This window comes from Vanessa tameamea, chromosome 8, assembly GCF_037043105.1.
Source record: "Vanessa tameamea isolate UH-Manoa-2023 chromosome 8, ilVanTame1 primary haplotype, whole genome shotgun sequence".
NCBI lineage: Eukaryota > Metazoa > Arthropoda > Insecta > Lepidoptera > Nymphalidae > Vanessa > Vanessa tameamea.
Genome location: NC_087316.1, coordinates 6,012,085 through 6,036,393, shown reverse-complemented (window position 1 = coordinate 6,036,393; position 24,309 = coordinate 6,012,085). Strand labels below are relative to the sequence as shown.

General features: G+C 30.6%; 2 protein-coding genes across 2 annotated transcripts in view; both read left to right on the top strand.

Annotated features, from left to right (window-relative positions):
• Positions 1-18,325, top strand: part of LOC113400027 (G-protein coupled receptor dmsr-1-like) — a 30,109-nt gene extending 11,784 nt beyond the window's left edge. The window contains exons 2-6 of the mRNA XM_064215653.1: positions 2,436-3,300; positions 6,579-6,759; positions 12,423-12,589; positions 15,699-15,770; positions 17,836-18,325. Of these exons, the coding sequence (XP_064071723.1) occupies positions 2,533-3,300; positions 6,579-6,759; positions 12,423-12,589; positions 15,699-15,716 (1,134 nt within the window). The 5' untranslated portion in view covers positions 2,436-2,532 and the 3' untranslated portion in view covers positions 15,717-15,770; positions 17,836-18,325. The remainder of the gene's footprint in view (positions 1-2,435; positions 3,301-6,578; positions 6,760-12,422; positions 12,590-15,698; positions 15,771-17,835) is intronic.
• LOC113400103 (G-protein coupled receptor 143-like) overlaps positions 1-24,309 on the top strand; it is a 316,948-nt gene that overhangs the window by 166,051 nt on the left and 126,588 nt on the right. The gene's annotated exons all lie outside the window — the stretch shown is intronic.

Sequence of the window (24,309 nt, the reverse complement as noted above, 5' to 3'; positions counted from 1 at the left end):
AAAATATGGCCAAGAAATGATGTAGCACTCTCCTTCATCTTGGCAAATTCCGGAGATTTTTCAAAATTATTAGAAACGTTAACTATTCCAAGATCATTGCGTAAATTCTTACTTAACTTACTTGGCGACATAAATTTGTAAAAAAAAAACCGAATTAAAATATAATTGTATGGAATTTAGATAAAAGTCAAAATTAATATTATAGTTTTTATATTATATTAATTTAACGAGCTTCTCGTGTTCAATAGATGATAAACTTTTAATTATTTCAGTTATCTTAATCGATAATGACTTAAAATTTTTATCATATTGAATTTTATCGAAAGTCATTAAAATAATATAAAATAGATCGCGGTGTGTAACCGCGATCTATTTTATATCTTGTGCATTTAATGTAGATGTTGGATGGATTGTCTATTGCATTCTATTTTCAAAATATGTTCAACGAAAATATAATGTACGTTCAATGAAAATATAATGTCGCTGTGAAACGGGTGATAGAGTAATCCTTGGCGTCATTTTAAATTAAAAAAAATAATTATTTATAGTTTTCACTTATATAAACCAATCAATAAATAAACGATATAAAATAACTATACCACTTTCATAAGTTCCTTCTCATTTTCTTTGTTAAAAAATAGCACCCGTGCGAAGCCGCGACGAGTAACTTGTATTTTAGTTCTCGAATCTTATTCATATTCTATGTTGTGTTTATTTTAATATAATTATCATCTATAAACAAATATTTTAATAAGAATATTCTGTCTGAACTTGTAAGGAATTTCCATATTGAATTTTAAGTTTGTAGTTGTTATAATTCTAAAGAAAGTTTAAATCGCTAACTCTCTAACCGACACTTTTCAACTTCTTGGAAGTTAATTTTCTTATAAGCCTGACTTGCTGGTGCTTACGTAAGCACTATAACCAAATATTACCAAATTATGTAGATATCGTTCATCACGACTCAATTAACTTTTATTTTATCATGGGATTTAACATTTTACCTCTCAATAGCACTGAACATTGAAAGCTATTCTCGATCATGTCAACTAAAATTTAATAACCGTGATGAAGCCACAGGGTTTACCCGAACTACACGTTATATGGATGTGCTGTGTGTACATTATTCTCGTAGGTTTATTCTTAAAGATTTTTTATTAAAAAAGTGTCATCATTAGCTCAAAATATTTAGAAAAAAACCGCTGAAAGATTAATTGAACGAAAAAGATTGCCTTGTAACACAAACCCAGGCTTACATAGGACCGAAAGTTGATATTTAAAAATAAGTAGGTATTTACTGCATAAAAAAAAAACACATTTTTATAAAGAAATTTAGCTTTCACATTACAATAAAGCGAACTACATTGGATTATAGTCCTACATACTTTTGCAAAAGTAATAATTGTTTGATTGAAATTTAATGAATTGCTAAAAATTTTATGATAAACATGCATATTTTTTATAATATAACTACGGTAGAAATGGAATTAATTGAATATTTTTGTTAGCACTATTTAATGTCTTCATGACATATATATTCGTGTTTGTAGCATATTTATGTACAACTCTGTTGCTTTTACACGATTTTTAACGATGCTACATTAAAATGTTAATGATGTCTAGTGAAATTTTAATATATAGCACGAAGCTGAGAAAGACGCAGCGTTTTTCGTACAAATGCAAAAAAATAATTATTTAATGATTATTACCTAAATGTTATTAAATTATTTTTTTCTTTCCTTTTTCCTGACGCATGCAATACTTCAACATATATATAAAATTTGAGAGGGTGTGTAAAGGAAGCGCGGGAAATCTGAATATATTCTAAATTGAAAATATCAAAATTATTTACAGTGTAAAATTCTAAAAATTTCACCGCTGTTTTTTATAATAAATTTAATTTTTGTTTTAAAAAAAAAGCTGACGAACATAAAATTTTCAAACGGAATTGTCATTGAATTCGTAAACGTAATAAGACTGTGTTCGAGCAATTTCGTCGCGTTTCATCGTTACCTACCGTTATGGATTCCTGACATTTGTAATTTTAACGGACAATTTTATCAATTTATGTATTTTTATTTTGTAACAAATCAGTTTCCACATACTTTAATGATAACAGCAACATAAAAGCACCTTGTTTTTAACTTTTCACAAATGAATTCAGTCATTTCGTATGATATGAGTTTTTCAACATAGCAGTATTAGAATACTCGTATATAGATTAGATACATTTGTTATGAATACAATAGAATATGCTATCGAGTCCAAGATACATAGACCTTGATTCTATTATAAGATAATTTAATATCACAGCGCGCCCACTTTGACAACAAATGGATGGACTAAAAATAATCAATCTCATACATTACAAGACCTTCAAGAAGTTTCTTTGAAAATATCTTCTGAGATTTATAATTTTTATTTTCTTTTTACAGATCATAAAGGAGAACGTCGAAGTTTTGAACGGAAATGAAAAAGGGAAAAGGTCACAAACCTGATGATTGCGTGCCACGTTGTGGATGAATTGCGAGGATGGCGAACGCAACGGCGACGGACGCTTATTGTGTGCCCGGTGCCACAAATTTTAACAAAGCGTACAGTAGACTACATGGCTACATCGCTATAGTTATATGTATTATTGGATCTGCGACTAATTCTATTAACATAGCAGTACTCAGCCGCCGGGAAATGATCAGTTCAACAAATTCTATTCTCACTGGCCTCGCTGTGGCAGACCTCCTCGTGATGCTGGAATATATTCCCTACGCTTTGCACATGAACATCAAAATAGGACCACAAGTTAATAAAAACACATATACTTGGGCAGTTTTTGTATATTTTCATTCAATTTTTAGTCAAACGTTTCATACGATATCAATCTGGCTAGCAGTAACTTTAGCGGTTTGGCGGTTCGTTGCTATCGCTTACCCGCAAAGGAACAGAACCTGGTGTAGTAAAAAAAACACGACTCTAGCGATAGTAAGCGCTTACATAATTTGTCCGTTCCTATGTCTTCCGATATACTTTGCGATGAATATAGTGCCGAGTGAAGTGACACCGCACAATAATTCAGAATTCGCCGAAGACTTATCGCTACCACAAAACCGGACGGTGTATGTGCTAGAAATGTCTAAAAACAAAGAATTAGTGACTGCAATCATGTGGATATACAGTGTTATTTTGAAACTCGTTCCTAGTATCGCCTTGTCTGTACTGAGTACTTGTTTGATATCGAAGTTGACGTCAACAGAAAGAAGAAGGCAAAAGTTGCTGAAGAGATCGACGATCGGATCCAATGAGGCAAGTATAATTATGCACAATAAATTAGTTTTAGTACACTTTAATAGGTTAGCGTTTTCTGATATCTATGATTTTATTCAATATATTTGTTTTACGGAAGTGAATTTTTGTTGAATGAAAATTGTGATAAATATTAAATTAAGCTTTATACACATAATCTACTTGTTTCAAAAGTACAATATCTAATAATATATTATATATAATAATTGATAACATTAAGTGCTTAAATATATATATACAAATATGAATTAAAAATAGTTACTTTTAATAATTAAATAATTATAAAATAGAAAAAAAAAAATTTTTTTTTGCTTTGTTTAATTCTGTAGGAAAGCGAAGAATCACATGAATCGTAGTATTCTATATTCAAAACCATCATATGATTTTTGATAAAAACTTAAATACGGGCACATATTATTATGTTTTAACTACAAGTAGCAATGATTTTAAATATTCTGTATAAATTGCTACAGTAAAATTTGATTATAATATATTGGAAATAAGGTATTTATTTTGTCATCCTTCTGTAAAACGAGGAAATAATCCACACGAATTTATAAACTTACATGTACAAAATACTACCTACAATATAGCATTGTACAATAAAATGTTAAGTTAATACAATTCGTATAACTTAAATAAAAGCGTGTGTGTAATATATTAGAGATACATTTAAGAACATTTTAATTACAGAGTACATTTCTTGTTTCATTTTCATCTCATCTTCATTTTGTCTGACGTGAAAACCACACGTCTTTCTGTTGCTTCTAGACATGGATTCCTTAAACGCAGACGTGCTACAATATTAAAGTAACCCGAAAAACTTTAACATCGTTAATATGAATTGTGAAATCAAATCATGATAGAAGGTAGTTTTTTTAATGCAAATTAGTTCTATCTATCTATCTATCTATCTATCTATCTAACGATGTATGTAGTTCATACAATATATTGTAACGAAACTTCTTCAGTGACTAAATGTTTACGAGAATAAAAAACCCATTTAATTCTAAATTATTATTTTTGGCATCATTAGTTACATATTAAGAAAAGACCTTAACGACGAGCTTTGAATAAATTAAATATTATCAGCTGGTAACGGTGCTGCCTTTTAAAGTTATTTTATTATATCTTGCTAATCTATTATTAAATTCTTTGATTAGATGGTAGGATACTCTCTTTTTAGAAGTATACACAGTTTATTTATTATTTCGGATTACTAATTAAGATAGCTTAATTAGTACATAACACAGGTCAAATTTTAATTCAAAGTTAATTTCCAATTTAATGTAGCTATAATATAACATATAATGAATTCATTCGATCTCATTATCTTCTTTCTTAATACACTCACCGGTAAGGTCTTGACCAAACATGATTTTTACTGCGACTTGTTGCGACTGTGCACATTAATACCTCTCTCATTTGGTAGTCGTTGGCGAATCTAAACGGCTGTGATGTAGAGATTTCTAAAATATCCAGTACAATGAATCGGTCATCTCGATCCTCGTACATTACCAGATTGCGGTGATAGCTGCCTGTCCCTTGGTACCGTTTCAAGGTGTACTGCATTGGTGATCGCGGTACATTGAACCTCGTATCTACCTAGCGTTGCGTCAGCCCTTAGTTAATTAAAGCTAGGTTGCTCGTGCAACCTGTGCTGGTTTTTTTCTTGTTTAAATGCACGCTTAAGTTTTGTATGAAAACTACAAAGTGATTAAACGTCTATAGCGTGCAGATTCACTTTCAACTTTCAACCCACCATTAAACCCACTACTTAAAGTATATGCTAAATAAAATATTGCTAAAATTTGTTCGACTCTTTTTCTTAAGAAGTATTTATTAAAACACTTAAAACCTATTATGACATTGTAAAATAAGTGTCTGGGTACGATTATTTACGACAAAATTACTTAACCCTTAACTAGAATTAAGATTCTGTAAAAGTAATCTAAGTATGTCTTTATTTAGTAGCGATCTGTATACATAGGAATATCATATTTTATTTTGTCTCTATTAATAATTTTGACATTTTTTATTAAATTATAAAAGGAAAGAAATACAAATTTATATGTCATTCAAAATATAGTGTGTTGTAAGTACAATATTGGTTGAATTCGTTACAAATAACTCTAATTTCCATCACACGAGATACTATAGTACAACATACATATCTGCTATGATTTTTACTTAAAATAGCTTTGTTCCAATTCTACTGACACATTGTCTCTTTATCGCGATCGAATCGAAACGTAATCAACACCGTTCAGCCGTTTTCTTGTTCTAGTAATACAACGATCCAGTTGCGGTTCGGTCGAAATTGGATCTGAATATAATAGGAACCGTATCATAACTGACATAAATTAGAATTGGCCCTCTGGCCCTCTGAGTCGCAAGAGACTGGACAAGATTTTTTACTTGAAAATGTATCTCGATTTCCATATCCGGTTTTTTATGTAGCAAAATATATCATATGTACATTATTATATTTTAGAGTTAAGTTGTTATAATCGGCAAAGAATTCGGGCTTCACACTCCGAAATATATTTTATGCTATTTATTAATATAAAAAATGTATTGTGTACTTTTTTTCTAATCGAACAACACGTTAAAATAATGCTTCAACGTCTAAGAGCTTCAAAGACGCTTACGTTCTTAAAAGTTTCACTTTGAGAAGAACACCGGAGAGAGCGCTTAGGAACACTTTAAGATCAAAGAAATGATTTCGGGACTTGCTATGTCTGCAATGTACTAGATATTGGAAAAATCATTTTCGCTTATGTGATAAGAAGTCTATTATATTACAAATTTAAATAAGTATTTTATTTGACACTTGTCTGCAAAACTAGGTTGACATCACTTACTTTTTACGTTCGTATAAAGTTTATGTAAGAAATGATTATTCAACATTCCATTGAAGTTAATTACATAATCAGCCTGTAAATTTCCCACTGCTGGGCTAAGGCCTCCTCTCCCGTTGAGGAGAAGGTATGGAGCATATTCCACCACGCTCCAATGCGGGTCGGTGGAATACACATGTGGCAGAATTTCGTTGAAATTACACACATGCAGGTTTCCTCACGATGTTTTCCTTCACCACCGAGCACGAGATGAATTATAAACACAAATTAAGCACATGTAAATTCAGTGGTGCCTGCCTGGGTTTGAACCCGAAATCATCGGTTAAGATGCACGCGTTCTAACCACTGGGCCATCTCGGCTCGTTAATTAATTAAAGTTAATTATGCATATTATTAATGAAGATTCTATACGTTAAGGCTGAAAAACAATCGTTGGCGGACGAGTCATCAGCGCGAAGGTCGAGCCGGACTGATCGAACGACGAGGATGTTGCTGGCGGTCCTTGGACTTTTTCTATCAACCGAAGTACCTCAAGGTCTCTTAGGCCTCGCAAGCGCATTAGCACCGGACTTTTTTAAAAGCTGCTACAGTATGTTCGGTAAGTTATTTATACATTGATCATTGTGAAATTATTATCGTCAATTTTGTTTTATAATAATTTTCATTTATAATACAAGATGATATGAATAGTTTTTAAATAACACTAAATAATATTAGTATATTTTTATACATATATGTATATAGATTTAATATAAAATCATAAAAAATACTATTAATATAATGTATGTAATATTTTACTATAAAATAACTATAAGAATCATTCGATTTAGTAGAAATCTAATACATTGGTCACAAGAATATTACTTGTATCCTTGGTTCACGACCTTTACGTATATATTTACAAGAAAAGAGGCACATTTGGTAGAAACCTTATCTTACTACACCAGTTGCCAAATTCTTACGACGTCAATAAAATGTTAATGTTAAGTCAGCGTCGTAAATTCATATATTAAAAAAGAAAATAAATAAATAAATCCTAAAGTATATGATAATAATTCGTCGGAATACTTTTTTTTTATTCCAATATTTATACCATTTATTTTTAAATGAAATAAGAATATATTAAAATGTATACGTATATATTTAATACCAGCTAAACCCGCGGCTTTCCCCTGCGAAATTTATAAAACTTTACTTATAGCACACAAACCGTTTACGTCCTTATGTCCTTCGCAGGCACTCAAACTATCTGCTTTCAAAATTTCATTTAAACCGGTTCAGCGGCTTAAGTGTGAAAAGGTGACAGACAGAGTTACTTTGGCATTTTTAATATGAGTATAGATTTACTATTCAAATAATAATTCTTCTCGTCTTATGATATTCTGATCTTATGAACTATTTACGATATTTACCAACTCCTACTTTCAGTTTAGAGATAAATTAGGTGGGAATAAATTCATATAAGTAATCCCATACTACTTAAGTAGTAAATTTTCAGTGCTTAAAATTTAAAATCAATTGAAATATTCGGAACAGCTAATTAAAGTTTCATCCACCTGGTACCGTGACCAATGAGCTGAACTAATTAAGCTATGCGTTCGATTAAGCAGCGTCGAACGAAACTCATTACGTCATAGTTATCTACGTTAATTTTATTCGACGAAGTTCCTTTTTATTTGTTACTCTTGATAGTAACAATATATTGACACCTAGGCCGAAATAAGTATAAGATCTTTATCTTAACGAAACCCTTGCATGTCTGTTTACAAGCTATGTAGTTGTTATATGATGATTACATAATGAGCATGTTTATATATAAATATATATAATAAGTAATTAATAATAATTTGTTGATACATTACTTTTCAAAAAAATTTGACTGTAAAAATTTACTGTCAACCGTTATAAATTTATGTCACTGAGCATCTTATTAAATTCATAATACATAACGAAAAGAACTTATTCCAATCGAGTCTCACGGCACCTTTCATTTTAATTTATATAGTTCATTCAAATTTAATATTTATATTATTTCCATTGGCGTGCATTAAGCTGAATGAGTATCGCTCGTGCTTAGAAGACAGCAAAAAAATACAAAATAGATTATGTACATTTGTTAGGTTTATTTTATTAAAAATTAGTTAAATTCCTGTGAATAGCACGCCTTCGTAATTGAATAGATCCATATGGATTTTGGCAAACGTGATGACGTTATATTATTAGAATTATCTTAAATATCATAGGCTATGTATAATATTATGAAAAAGATTATAATATGACGAATCTTATAGACGTAGTTATATAGTCTATAAGATTATAATTTTTGTATTTTTTAATGAGATCGCGTTCTTATTCAATCTAGTTATTAGAATTATAGTATAAGAATTATTATATATATTATATTATCTATATTCTTTAATTTTCTACTGAAAATTAAAAATTTAATTTAATTTTTTAATTTAATTTCTCTATAAAGATAGCTTAGTAAACCGTAAAACCCAGAAGCTTTCTTGAATTATCAAAAAGTACAGAATGGATATTAGCATAATTGATTAAGGGATGTTCATTTAAAACTTGTAGTCCTCGGAGAGAACAAATTAAAGTTAGAAGAAAATCTTAGGATTATATTAGACCTATAATTTTTCGAACCCATTTTTATGAGACGTCTTAACGATATCGAGGGTTTTAGCTTATGACACGCTACCCTGAACCGCCTGGCCGAACAGGCGAGTCGTAAGCTGAACTGGCTCTCGGCCATGTCGAGACCGATACATAATCCTATAATAACGATAATCTACTCAAATCTTGCCAGTTTCGTGTACCTGGAATAAAGGACAATTTTTTTTGTGATATCGGTAGGCGGACTAACATACAGGCCACCAATTTGAGTGGTCACCACCGCCCATAGTCAATGGCGCTGTAAGAAATATTTAACCATTCCTTATATCACCAATGCGCCACTAACCTTAGGAACTAAGATGTTATATCCCTGCATAAAGTTACACTGGCTCACTCACTCTTCACAATAATACTAAGTACTGCTGTTTGGCGGTAGAATATCTGATGAGTGGGTACCAACCTACCTACAGACGAGCTTGCACAAAGCCCTTTCAAGTAACGGACGATAGATAGAAGGCGTCTACCCTTTTTCAAAAGGTCCTAATTTGTCACCTCCACTCATCGGATCAAGTTAGCGGTGGACTGGAATACTTGATCCGATCACCAAGAAGAACACACCGATCACTCGATCCTTAATAAATCTGGATCTGAGGTATCTTACAAAGAGTGTCCTATAACAACAAAACAACGCGCATGGCAACCAAACGGCAACAAGTTCATGTCTAGCTTGTAACTTCTAACCGGAGATGTAACAGTAACTTATACGGAAACGGTGATTGTTCACCGATTTTCAAAATTACTTAGTTCGAAGGTTGAGATCGGATCCTAAGCCTGATAGAAAGAAGAAAGTTATTATTCGTATTTCATGAAAATTATCTTTCAACTACATTGGAACGATTTTAATGACATTCAAGGGTTACTTTAAAATTATCGACTTCAACAATAAATTGAAACTCTGAGACTCGTGTCATGCTACGGAGTTGCGAGTTAATACAAATATGAAGCGTTTATATTGTGTAGACATGAATAATAAAGGAGTTTAAAATGCATCACGATGTATATATTTAGTATCAGAATATGTTTGACTACATTATATATAATTTCGTTATAAAGTCATATATTATCTATGAAAACATATGACGCCATACAAGGTAGAAATCATAAAGCCAAATTTTTCAAATATACTTGGGAAATGTTGATTCTCGACGTTTCAATTATCATAAATTTGCTGTATTGAATAGCCAATTTAAATATTCGTTTGGCTCTCAGTGTCTCCATTCTGAGATTTTAGATCGTCTGCTCAATTTATTATTAAATTATATAGCAAAAAAATGTATTAAGGGCTTAGGGAAATATACCTTGAAATTTTCAAATATTAAACTTAGCAAAGATTAAAAATTTAAGACAATACAAATACTTTGTGAGCAGAATAACTCGAACACTTAATAATTTTATAATTTTTAAGAGCACTCAAAGAGTTTCCGTTTAAACGAAAAACAAAAAATCTTTAGTACTTTTATCGCGAGAATTAAACTTTTAATTTTTCTTTTATTCTTTACATTTCATATTAGCTAATTTATATCAAAAGTTTGAATATACATTATCATTACGTATATAAATATTAAAGTATTATTAAATTGAAATTTTCAAGATGAGGTTTTCAAGTTGGTTTTAACAAGACTTGTTGTTTTAGTTTAAAAGCGTGTTCTAATTAAATGTTAGCAGAAACCTTTAAATGTATATACGGATAACAGAATCTCAGTATCTAAGTGTTTGTACATGTTCATTGCAATCTTCACATAATCAGTGTATAAGTTGTGGATTTATTTCCATGGAACAACACTTTTTACTAAAAAAAAAGTATTATGATGATCAAATAACATAAAAATATTGTACTGCATTTAAATTTCTACCGTATATTAATAACATTAAAAAGATATGGAAACCTTTTAATACGTTCCAACATAGTTCCAATTGAGAAGTTTATAAATTAATAAAAATAGATAAAATGCGATACAATTAAAAAAAAAAATTGTAATTATATGTTAGCCTAAAACAAAGAAATATATATTTAAAATCCCTTAATGAGTACTTAACAATTTGAAAACAACTAAATTGTATTTTTTATTTTTGACGTTCAACTACAACATAGACACAGGTGTAGTCTCTATCCCCCCTCTCACTCTTATACACACTACCAAAAGACTGGAGAGATGTTAGACCAGGCCAGTGCCAGAGGTACTGTCAGAGACTTAAAGAGATACATTGAAGTCTATTTAACCTTACCTAACTTCGCCATATTAGGTACTACATAACTATTTATTGACAAAAATACTAATTATTTTTTTATGTATCCTATGCGGCAGTAATCATCTTAGTATATTATGTGCGTGTCTTATGTTACTAATGTCTCAGAATTATGCTTATATTTACTATTCTATTAACAAACAATTGTCTAATGTATTAAACTGCCGATGAGATAAAAACTATTATGTACATACAATACCCACACCTACTGAACATTCAACACGTGTTATCTCGGTTGAATACAGTTTGATCGTAATATTAAGACGATTATCGTTCCTGGACTGGAAGCTCTTTGTTATAAGTTCGCACGATTATAAATATTTATAGATGCCAAACAAATGTGGGAAAAACTACGTTTTGTTTTTACATTAACAAACACACCCACGTGAAAAATAAAACGATACTCTCGGAAACATAGTTAGACAACATAACAATTAATAAGCCGAGATCGAACCGCGTCTAGAACACGTGGTACCTGAAGAGGCCTATGTAGGTGCGTTACACTCAACAGCTATTCTGCTGCTAAACTCCTATAATTTGTATTGTTTTGTATCAGTTTGAATATTGATTCAGAGTAAATACTGGCACATTCCAATAAGAGAGCATCTTTAATGACGATTTAAGAAGAAAGTTAATTGGTTAAGGTAAATACTGACCATTACACGGCGTATTTGCTACGACTATGATTTTTGAATTTATTCTGTTGGTATCAAGTTATATTTGATATATATAATTGAATACAGAGAATTAATAACATTTGAAGACAATTAAATGAAGGAATGGTAATAAAATCGTAATCAATAATTTTAATATTTTGTTGAATATAAAAGAAAAGTACAAATTAAAACATTATATAAAAAAAATCATGTATTTCAACTATCAATGTATTTTTTTTTACATACCAATGCCCCAATTGAATTAAGTTATTACTACTATTTCTATTTACTTCTCCAATTAAGCTTAAAGCTTCTGTTAGGAGTGGGGACGACAACGGTCCAAGGGATCAAGATCGAATAGCGACTTTTTACGTCGTAAGCCAATGCGCCGCTAGTATTTAATATATATATATATATATATATATATATATATGCAGTGGTAACCATTTACCATCAAGTAGCCACCATCAAGTGGTAATGTTATGAAAAAGAAATGAAATAAAACTGCTATTTGTGAATGTTCCCGAAATATTTATTTTAATTTTATAATTTATATCTATAATATTTTTAAACTCAAGAATCAGTCTCAAGGTCTGGTTTAATAAATTAGGTATTTTCTATGTAATCTATTTCAGTTATATCGTCGTTTAATATTACAATAAATATATTATGTTCTCAGGTGACCTAATGGATGTGTTGGCACTATTCACGTCTTCAGTGAACTTCGTGCTGTACTGTAGTATGAGTAGGCAATTCAGGTGTACCTTCGCTCGACTAGCTCGACGGATGCTGTACGCAGCTGAAGAACCGGCCAAATTCGGCACCAAGCTGGAACCCACAACGCAGGTACGCATAATAAACGACAACATTTATTTCTTTTATGTAAGCGGGCCGGCTAATGGGCCACATATGTGGCCATATGGTAAGTAACCAATTTATCATTGGCGCCGTAAGAATTTTTAACCATTCCTCGCATCACTATGGCCTTCAACCTTGGGAACTGACATGTTATGTTCTATAGCTACACTGGCTTACTCACCCTTCAAACCGAAACACAATAATACTCAATATTGCTTGGTGTCAGAAAGTACGATGAGTGGGTGGTACCTACCCAGGCGACCTTGCTTATGGATATTGACGTAAATATTGTACGAAAATAATTATGATTGCAAATTATTTCAAAAGAATAAATACAAAGCAAACGGTTTTAATATATATTACAGTTTATCAAATAACTGCTTAAATACGTTGCTTAATATTTTTTCACTGTTATCGTTTCTACAGCAAAGCAACCATTACGAGCTGGCGTGATATAGAACAGTTGTAACATCCTTTTATATGAATATTAAGATTATAAATTCAAAAGTATATCGGTCTGTCTTTTTCATTTTTAGAAATAAACTTCTTTAACCGTTTTTTTGTTTGGTAATTATCGCCATAAGATATAATAACGTCAGGAAACGACAATGACTTTTTAAATCAACCCTTAAGAAAGTAAATTAGAAATAACATAACATAACTTGTTGCCACTTCGTTCGTGGAAAATTCAAGTGTGATTTTAACGAAAAACAATTTTTTTGACCAGGTAATTTCGCTGAAACCTTTGCCTCAAAATCAAACTTCAGCAAAATCATACCTCAATAGACCTGTACATTACGAAACGAAGGTAACGTTTTTTTAGTTTAGAATTGGTATTTATATGGTCAGACACTCGGGGCATTGCTATTGTTATAAATAGATATACAAATTCCAAGCGAACAAAATCTCGTTTAACAGCAGTAGGTAATAATGTTTTAAATATTGCAAAATATGATGTTAACAGCAATGAAATACGTTTAGAAATATGAATAATGAACTAAGTACACACGAACAAAGTCTCGTTTCATTCCATAAATAACGTATATAGGTACGTTCATGTTTTGGTTAACATTTGTTTCGAAATATGCTGATAACATTAAATTAAATACGTTTACAAATTACTTATTGTTCGTTATACCCACTTTAATAAAGCGGGGGTCCGAGATAAAGTCATTATATACGATTATATTTTCCACGTTTTTGGTTTAAGGGTAGACTTTAAAATAGCATTGCTACCCATATCAGTATTTCTACTTTGAACGTTTCAACTGACTAAGGTTTATCTTTATGAAGGTATTTTTGATTTCATAAACATAATATTACATATAACTGGCTGCATGTTTCTAACTTGATTCACTTATTAACACCGGTAAAAAAAATAGAATTGTTTTTACGAATCAATAAGAGAAAAATAACAATTCGTTTAAATTATTTGTTTGTTTTACGTTTTTAAACCATTCATTAAATTGTAATAAATAATGTTGGTTTCTTCTGCGTTTGCCGAAGAAGGTCCTTGGTCCAAAAACAAAAAAAATCTCTATGTCTATTCTTCAATATGAATGTTTTATGTAGATTCGTATTCTAACCTTGCGCAGCTGGAACTTATACCTAGTTTGAAATAATAAAAAAAAAAGATTTAGTTGTGAATAAAGTCTGTAAATTTATTTTAAATTAAAGTCTACGTCCCTTTTCCTTTTTCGTTTACATAAATTGGTCATTACTCAGCTTGCAAGGGGTAGCTATTTTATTTATGACTTTCGACGCAACCTGATCTATTAAAATGACAAAATAATCCTTGTCTCAATTTGATATTTAATGATCTTTTCTTGAAATATATATATCCATCAATAATAACGGAGTAAAAGTAGAATGATTATGTTAACTTGCTATATATGTATGATTTCTTGCTTAGTAAATTAATTAACAAAGTAATAATTTTGAGTTATATTGCAATAATAAATTTTGGGTGAATCTTCTCCTCATACACTTCGTAGATGTTATTGCGTTAGCAAGTTAAAGCGTGAGCTGAAGTTGCGACGTTTTGAATAAATAAAGTTGAATGATGGAGTACCTGTCACTTCCTAAGAAAACAATATAAACAAATTATTTTGTATATTATGTCTAGAGAATACAATCCGGTCGTCATTAAATTTGTAAGTAATTCCATTAGAAATGTATACAAACCATTAACATTGAATCGTGAGGCTATTGATATCTTGTCCTTTCAGATTTTATTTGCACTCTATAAAATATTAACGTAGACATTTGTAGATCAATTTAATCATCAAAAAGCAATATTATCGATTGTTTTGTTCCAGTTTGAAGGGTGAGTGTCCACAGGCCAAGTGTGAAACCATTGTAACTACAGGCACAAGGGACATGACATCTTAGTGCCCAAGGTTGGTGGCGCAATGGCGATGTAAGGATGATTAATATGTCTTCAATACCAATGTCTATGGGGCGATGGTGATCGCTTTCCATAAGGTAGCCCGATTGCCCGATAACTATTAAACACGTATTATTAAAATAAAAATATATATACATCAAATCCAAATCTGATCGGAGTCGACAAATTAATTATTGGATAATTTATTTACTCATTATAATAAGAGTAGTCAATTATTGTATATAGTTTTTATATATTCAATGATCTATACTGAGCTCAAATCAATTTTATTATATATTTTCACTTACCATATGAATTTTGAAAGACACAAATTGTGGGGATACATTTTTGGGGTATACAATGTCTTACTGCGTATATCATTTTAACTAACAAATATTCAAACACGAGTTATTTTTTTACTGTACTAGTTATGTTTAAGCAACTTAATTCATATATGGGGAAAAAAATGTACCAGGAAAGTGAATATTATTGTAAATATATCATGCTTACATTTTGCACAAAATCCGTGATTTTTTTATATAAAATATTCAATAATTTTGTTCATACCTATATTCATACATTTCAAAGCGTTTTGCAATGTTTCATATTTTTTTCAATATTTAATATTAACGAAGCTGTTTGTTTTATTACATAAACGTCAAATAATTTCGTATATAAAAATATGATTTGAATAAGATGGCTTTGTTCCAGGTCACCGGTCCGCTATAGCGACCGATCCCCGCCCTCACCAGGGTGGTGGAGAGTATTATATAGATTTAACAGGTAAACAACAATTAGATTCGTCTTTAGATTTAAGTACATCGGCTCCTAGAATTTTCGCTAAAATTGTATGGATTCCTTATTAATGATACCCAATTAATCAGTATAGGTAATTGAAGAAGTTATTAACTAACTATTTCTTAACTTCTCAAAAGTAATTTGACTTTAATTTTAATTTATTCTACAATTAAATCGCGTTTACGTAGTATATAATCAGTTTTTTTTATTCATTATAAAAGCTATAGGCTAAGAGTAATTAAAATATTGTTTTAAAAGTTAAGTATATCCAGTGAGTTCATTAATAATTATCTCGAGGGCATACACTGTGTAACAGAAAGGTTCTTACAACAATCCTAACATTATTAATTAATTTACAATATTAAGACGATATAATTAATTAACGTTGATTAAACTAATAATGATGATACAAATTACTCAATCGGGAATCAATCATCAGCTAACAACGTCGGATCAAATGGTTTAGTGTTATGCTCGAACAATAATATGGTCATTCAGCAAATATTATAATATATTATATATACGTCACGTATTTTGTAGATAATTCTATCTTCAAAAAATATATTACTACATTACCATTATGATTTGAACAGAAATGCTAGTTTTGCTTTTAATTTCAACCGTTTTTACGGCCAGCACGCGCCACTGCATACATTTTCATTAATCACAATATTTGTACTTTTTAATATTTTGTTAATTTGTAATTTTTTAATGTTAATTAAATGTTAAACACGACGGCCTCCGTGGTCGAGTAGTGTGTACACCGGTTTTCATGGGTACGCCACTCCGAGGTTCTGGGTTCGATGCCCGGCAGAGTCGATGTAGAAAATGTTCATTAGTTTCCTATGTTGTCTTGGGTCTGGGTGTTTGTGGTACCGTCGTTACGTCTGATTTTCCATAATATAAGTGCTTTAGCTACTTTCATTGGAATCAGAGTAATGTTTGTGATGTTGTCCAATATTTATATTTATTTATTTAATTATGTTGTGATATTATAACCCGTAATACTCTTAAGAGTTTACATAATTTAAAACTAGAATATCATCAATAGCATTATTTTATTAACAACACTTTCGTAGGTAAAAAATACTCCCTGTAAGATATAATACTCCCTTTAGTAAGGATTTTAGCAAGGTCGTCAGGGTGGGCACGATGAACACATTAATACTACTCAGTATTGTGTTCTGGTTACAATAGCATATGAGCGAGAATAGTTAGGATCACGAGGGATACAAATCTTACGTCTCATGGTTAACACATTGATTTAAATGTACGTAAAGTGTAGTTTATACTACTGCAATGACAGATTCAATGATACACATACATATAAAATCAAAATTTACATCATTCAAGCACTTAAATGGTTATTTAACTGGATTATATTAAATGTACCACTGGCTCGGAATGTAAATTATTTCGATAAGAACCGGCAAGAAAATTCGATTACAAAGTTCCAACAATCAAATTACATTAAATTTGTGAACTTATTATCATCCTAATCCCGCATAAAATTCAATAAACACTCTATAGTACTGATTTTTTATACACTAAAGTAAGCCATTTTGTTATTGAAAAAAATATACATTCTTATGCGTCGATATTTAAATAAAGAGTTTTGTTATAAAATAATATATTCAAAAATATGTTTTGTACCATTTACAAATAAAAATATAATATGCGGTCAACCGATGCTAATGATATTTATAATAAAATGTACCTGGTACTTGCTGCTTATAATTAGTTAATGAGTAGTGGATCCAACTACCCCAATGAAATAAATATGTTTTTTATATTATATCAAGGTCGACCGGGCAACGAATGTTATTATTTTTAGCTCGTAAAAGTGGCTGACTCGTATTTTTCAGGACTATTCGCCGGTAAAAACCTTTCTCTACGGACGCTTTTAAATGGTTAACAACATTCAAAGGATTTCAATAACGGTCTGCTTTATAAAATGATTTATAAATTCACGTACATTATCAAACAACCTATTAAATTAATGAACCTTTTTTATACTATTGATTTAATTTAATTTAATTTTTATTTTCAGGTTTATCCCGCCCTCTAATACTATAGAGTAAGATCGATGGAATAGGTGTAATCTTTGTAAAATAATATTATTATTACTATTACAAGTTTAATCTTACTATTTTTACCAGTACATTAAGATTATATAATTATCAATAATTATATTTATTACTTGTAAATTTTGTAAAGTGGGTTATATAATTACTTATGTACATACTCTGTGTAAATTCTAGTTATTGGGTCTTTTGAGCCGAGACGCAAAAACTAGATGAAGTAATATTAAAATTTATAGTTATAAAATATTTTATTATAAGCTAACCGTTGTTAGTTAAATGTTAGGGTCCAAAATGTGTTTTTTTTTAATCATAGGGTTGTATACGTTAAATAAATGTATTTTTATTTTACAATACTTCTTAATAAGACGCTTGAACACTATGTCAATATTGATCTTGTTTTTGTATAAGCATTTTGTACGATATATATATTTTTCTTAACTCTTTTAAGAATGCTATGATACCAAATGTTTATTACTTTTTACTTATTTAAATAAATATTTAATAAATTCATAGAAGAAACGTTGTTTTATTAATATAATTTTTAGCTTTAATCGCAGACTCGGACCATTGTCTCAACCTAACCCTGTTTTGTGTTAATAATTTAAAATTGAATGAAAATGTTGATACATTCAAATATGTACAATCAGAGTGATCTAAGTTGTGTTTTGTCTGAAATTAATAGTATAGATATAAATTTTAGTAATAAGAAAGACAAAGCAATCGGTAACTAAGCAAAAGATGCAAATATACGCAATGTGCGATAAAAAATATTTTCCGTTTGCATTGTTTTACATGCGGAACATTCTCCGGTAGCCCTCTTCAAACCATTAATACAAAGTTCTATTTTAAAGAATTCATTTGTTTTTTTAGTGATTACTGGCTTTAGATCTTCGCATCTGTCATAAGATAACCAATCTGGAATATTACATATAATAAGTCTGATTTATTTTTCACTTATATGTTTATTTATTTTCAATCATAACTACTCGAAAAAGAATTACTGTCTTGCGCGGTAAGTATAAGTTTCTAAGTTTAATTTAATTGAAGATTATTTTAAAATTTCACGATATATTCATTTTATATATAATTTTCGTCCGTGGAAGCCTCGGGCAAAATTAATAATTTAGAAAATTCAGGACTATATATAAAATTTTACATGGTTTAAGACTCGAGAAAAGGACGTACTCTCTGAAAGTTTTTAAACTCTAAGTAAATAAATAAATTATTTGACGTTGTTGGTGTTTACCAGCAAACTAATTACTCAACTCGGCATTACACTCCAATTCACAAAAGAGAGTGTGAGACTTGAGTTTATTGCTTTGCCACATTACATTCAGGGTCAAAGTTATATATTTGCAGTTCTTCAAAATTGGATCAGTCGGTGTTTAACAAAGGAAGTACGCATGATGATCAGACCGAAAGGAATTAGGCTTTTATTTTCTTTGTAATATTTGATGTGACGGATTGATTAAAATTTACAATTCAATATCCGGAATTGATATATATGATACTAGCTGAACCTGCGGCTTTACCCGCGCGAATTTATTTACCTATACACACAAACCGCCACCCCCAATTTTATCCGCTCGAGACGTGAATTTAAAAAATGTGACTATGTCGTCGGGGCGCAAACTATCTCCATACCAAGTTTTATCTAAATCGGTTCAGCGGTTGAAGCGTGAAGAAGTAACAGAGTTACTTTCGCATATATAATTATTAGACTATATAATTATTAACATCTTTAATGTTACATAACCCACATCGGAACATTGTGGTGAAATAAGGCCACAAACATTCGCCTTCAAATGAGAGGAGGCCTTAGCCCAGCAGTGGATATTTTACAGACTGTTACTACATATTACATAAGCATTATGTATGTTAGTCCGCCCAATTACGTCTCATTAATTATATTCATGCAGAAAAGAGTAATGTTTTTTTTTGCCAATTACAAGTTATATATGAAATTCTAATTCGTGGAAAGAATCGCCACACCTCAACTGTTGATTAATTTCATATGACACGACTAGTTTTGAATGTCCACGCCTCTTTCATTAGCAGATATTATGCCGCGATGAAGTATCATCAGCGAATGCCTGCGGGAAACATTGAGGCACATTACGAGTATTTCACAATGTTTTTACCCCATTACACTTACATTTACATTTATGTTTTATTATTTCGGCCACGTTTAACTGATAAATGTTTATTATGTTAATTACAACAGCAATAATTCAGACTAATGCTAACATCATTTTAGTGCAATACTTCACATTTACAATAAATTTATTTTTATTTATTTAATTCTCGAGTCTCCAACAAAAGATACACACTAAATACATATTCTTAAAATTAAACAATATAAGGGTTACAAGTTGTGTGCTCCTTCAATTATAGGAGACCACAGCATGCACTAAAGAATAATTTAAATACGATTAAGATAAAAAGTGAAAAAAAATATATACGTAGCAGTAAATTTAATTGAACATTTTTTTGAACATTTTAAGGGTACAAAGGGTAAGTTGTTTAATTTTTTTTAGTAAATGTAAGTGTTTAAATATATTACTTTTTTCTTACTAAACCTCGATAAAAGTATAAAAAAAAACATAAAGACCATATATCTATATCATATATTTTTTAATTCTTTTTCCCACTAAAAGTGTTCCGATGGAATTATAGATACAATATCGTCTAGACTCTCCTGTAGTCTAGACATAACCCCAAATATGAACGGTTCGTTAACGTTTAAACTACCTATGTTATTTTGATTTTTAATGAATAGGTACTGTTTTTTTTTTAATATTAATTAAATTATTTAAGGTAATTTATATGTGTAGAATTAGAAAATTAGCTAACATGAGCTTCGATCGTCGAGCTTATTTTTATAACAAGTAGTTACTGAAAAATACAATCACAGGTTTTTTAATACTTTTTTCCCCTTTATTTGCGACTTTGGTTAGAATTTAGTTAAAAGACTTACAAACTGCTCAGTGTCTTTTTTTCGTACGAAATTAACACTGAAGAAGATATTTTTAAGTGAACGAAAGCTTAATAAATACGAAATATCTTATTTCTGTTTAAATTAAGAAAAAAAAAAAGTTTTGGAATTCACCCAATTGTCACTATAAATCTATCTTAAGAAATTTAAATGATTGCAATTAATAAAAAAATAATTAACATAACTGAAATATTACAGTTTTCAAATATAACAGGCAAATGCCAAATGAAGACTAGTAAATACCTTTATCTCAGCATGTTCAATTCTTTTAAGTGTCCAAAAATACCAATTATGAAACGGACTTATGGAACAATTTATATATTCAACAAACAATTCAACAAGACAATAATATTACATAGGTTACTATTTTTTTCCTTATTCTAACACAGTTGCAAAATCAGAACACGAAATTCAATATAATCATAATTGATTTCTAAAACATGCATTAGTTATAAAAGTCTTTCATTGATGTAAGCATTTTTTTATGATGGTTAGTGGTCACCAAAAATTTTACATCATTTAATTTTACGTCATGTCCTTTGTGCACGAAGTGTGTGTATACTGGCTCACTCACCCCTCAAACCAGAACGCAACAGTATTGCTTCTTAGCGGTAGAAAATATAATGAGTTGATGGGCCCTACCCATAGAGACTTGCACAAAGGCCTACCACCAAGTAAAACAACATGTTTAAATTTACCTTCTTAATATTATGATAAATTTTATGTGCGCCAGTGTATTTATTTTAAAAAAACGCATCAGTAAAGTTTGTTCATGTAGAATAATTGTATACAAATAATCTGAAAAGTCAACGTACATGATCACGATAGGTATGTCAGGAAGTGATAAGCGAAATCGATTATAATAATTGACACTTTTTAAACGGTACACGCATTAAGTTAATGTATTAACGAGGTTAAAATCGATTTTGTTAAACGATTGAGACACCTCGAAATGATTGCAAACAAACCTACAGATATCAGATTTCAAATACCTATGTTGTTAATGGCGTTTTCGGCTTCGGCAGCCAATTATACGGGAGACCAACCAACTGTGCAGAACGTATTATAGCTATACTAGTGTATGCGCAAAAACACAGGTCCACTTTCTATTCCCGTAACTCTCATAAATCAATAGGACGGCAAATTTGACATGATCGGAGAGAGTGTAGAACCAACCGCTTTACGTGCTTTCCAACGCACGAGAGATCTCTTGAGCACACACACACCTCCGACTTCAGTCTTTTACTTTGATTCAATTTTTTATCGGGCCGACCTGGGGTTTATACCCTGTACCTTGGGATCAGCGTCCTTTCATCTAACCTAAGATTAAACTACACTAACGATGCAGTCCATGACATGTAACAATGTACCCGAATAGAGTATAAGGTGGCAGTAATTCATTTTCAGTTTCAAAGAGTATTTGAAAAAAACAAATAAAAAAATATTACAATTTTTCATCTATTAATAATTACCTTATGAAACACAATTTATTAATTCCCCATTATTTTCTAACTTTAATAATGTTCTAAAACGCATTTTTTTTTATAAAAGTTTCAATTCATATATGCCTACTAACAAACTGTATTTGATTTATGTATAAAATTAAATGATTTAAGTTAGAAATGTATTACATGAGATCGGCGTATTACATTAGACAGGTTTGGCTATTTTTTGTTATAAAACGTTCGTAAAAGTCCGAATTAAGCTTTTATGAAAAGCAAAAATTGGAAAAGTTTCCCGGAAAATTCTCAAATTCTGTAGGATAAGGCTATTTGCCAGACAAAAGATATTCGCGGTAAATTTGATATTTACCTAACATTACCAACTTTGATGTCGTTTATTGTTTACGTTATGCCACATTCTTTAGACATCTTATTTTATTTGTTGAGCTTCCGAAAAGAAAATAACTTAAGTTGATTCAAATCTATTTAAATATTCTTTTTCACGATCTTCAGTTGTTTCTTGTCTGTTGAATTGTGATTATGTTATTAGTTTATTAATTTTCATATAAATAAGAATAAATTTAATATAAATAAGAATAGGTATTTTGTTATATTTTGCTTAAATTCCTTTCAAAGCTTATAATGCTGATGCATAGATTATTAAATTTAATTCCCACTTAATCAGCCGGATACATTTCTGAAAGTTTTGCTTAAAAAATATGCTGTAGGTATATTTACTTATAATTTGAAAAATATTATAATTGAAAAAATAAAGGGGCAACACAGATTTCAATTGGATAAGCTGAAAGCTAATATCGGGTTCATAGGTAGCGGATCATGGAACAGCTTGGAGATATTCTCGCTAACTGTATTTTAGTCCCGACCATTCAGCGACAAGTTACTAGGATACAGTGGTTATTCACTAGAAAAGGACAGCTAATAAAATACTGCTGTTGCCGATGATGTCCATGTGACCTGTCATGTCTTTCAAATTAAAGGAAAGCAAATAAGGTCTCCTCTGTTAATGGCAACTGCGTAACACTATTTACATACATAAGGATCAGCAATTAATTATTTAGATACGAAAGCCTTTCTGTCGTTCAAAGGCAACATTCAACACGGCTTCTCAGCAGCTTTGCTTTCAGTCACAATGGATACATAAAATATAATACCAATTATCATTTAAAGTTTTTTTTTTATGTTAGCGGTGGCAAACGAGCAGGAGGCTCACCTGATGGAAAGTGACTACTACCGCCAATGGACATCTGGAACACCGGGGGGCTTGCAGGTGCGTTGCCGGCCTTTCAGGAAAGAGTACGCTCTTTTCTTGAAGGTTCCCAAGTCGTATCGGTTCGGAAAAACCGCCGGCGAAAGCTGGTTCCACAGAATGGTTGTGCGAGGCAGAAAATGTCTTAAAAATCGCGCTGTTGTGAATACATCCAAATTCCAAACCCTAAAGTTTGAATATTGACAACGAAACAATTTTTTCAAAACTGCGTCCAGTAAGTACTGTGTGTGATATGAAAATCACAAGTTTTAGTTAAAACGATCAATCAAAGAGTACCTGTTTCTACTTGCTTTGTGTAAGTATCATATTTATAGTTTCGTATAGATAGCGGTATAATAATCGATGAAAATAGTTCTTGTTTAAAATTTATCTAATCAGCGTTGCAGAACTATCGGTAGTTTGACTATCGATAGTTGACCTCGAAAACTATTCAGGATATCGATACTACTATCGATAGTATCGATAGCTCGCCGTGAGCAATACTATTGAGTATCGGTAATGGTTTTTGCAATACTATCGAAAGTATTTCTCATGGGGAGCTATGGATACTATCGATAGTATTGTCACGTGGCAATTGACTATTGATACTGTCGCTAACACCTTAACTATTGATAGTCTATCGATAGTCTATAGATAGTAGACTATCGATATGCAACAATATTTCTAATCTATTGAAATCTCTTGATATTAAAATCGATGTACATACTTAATTATA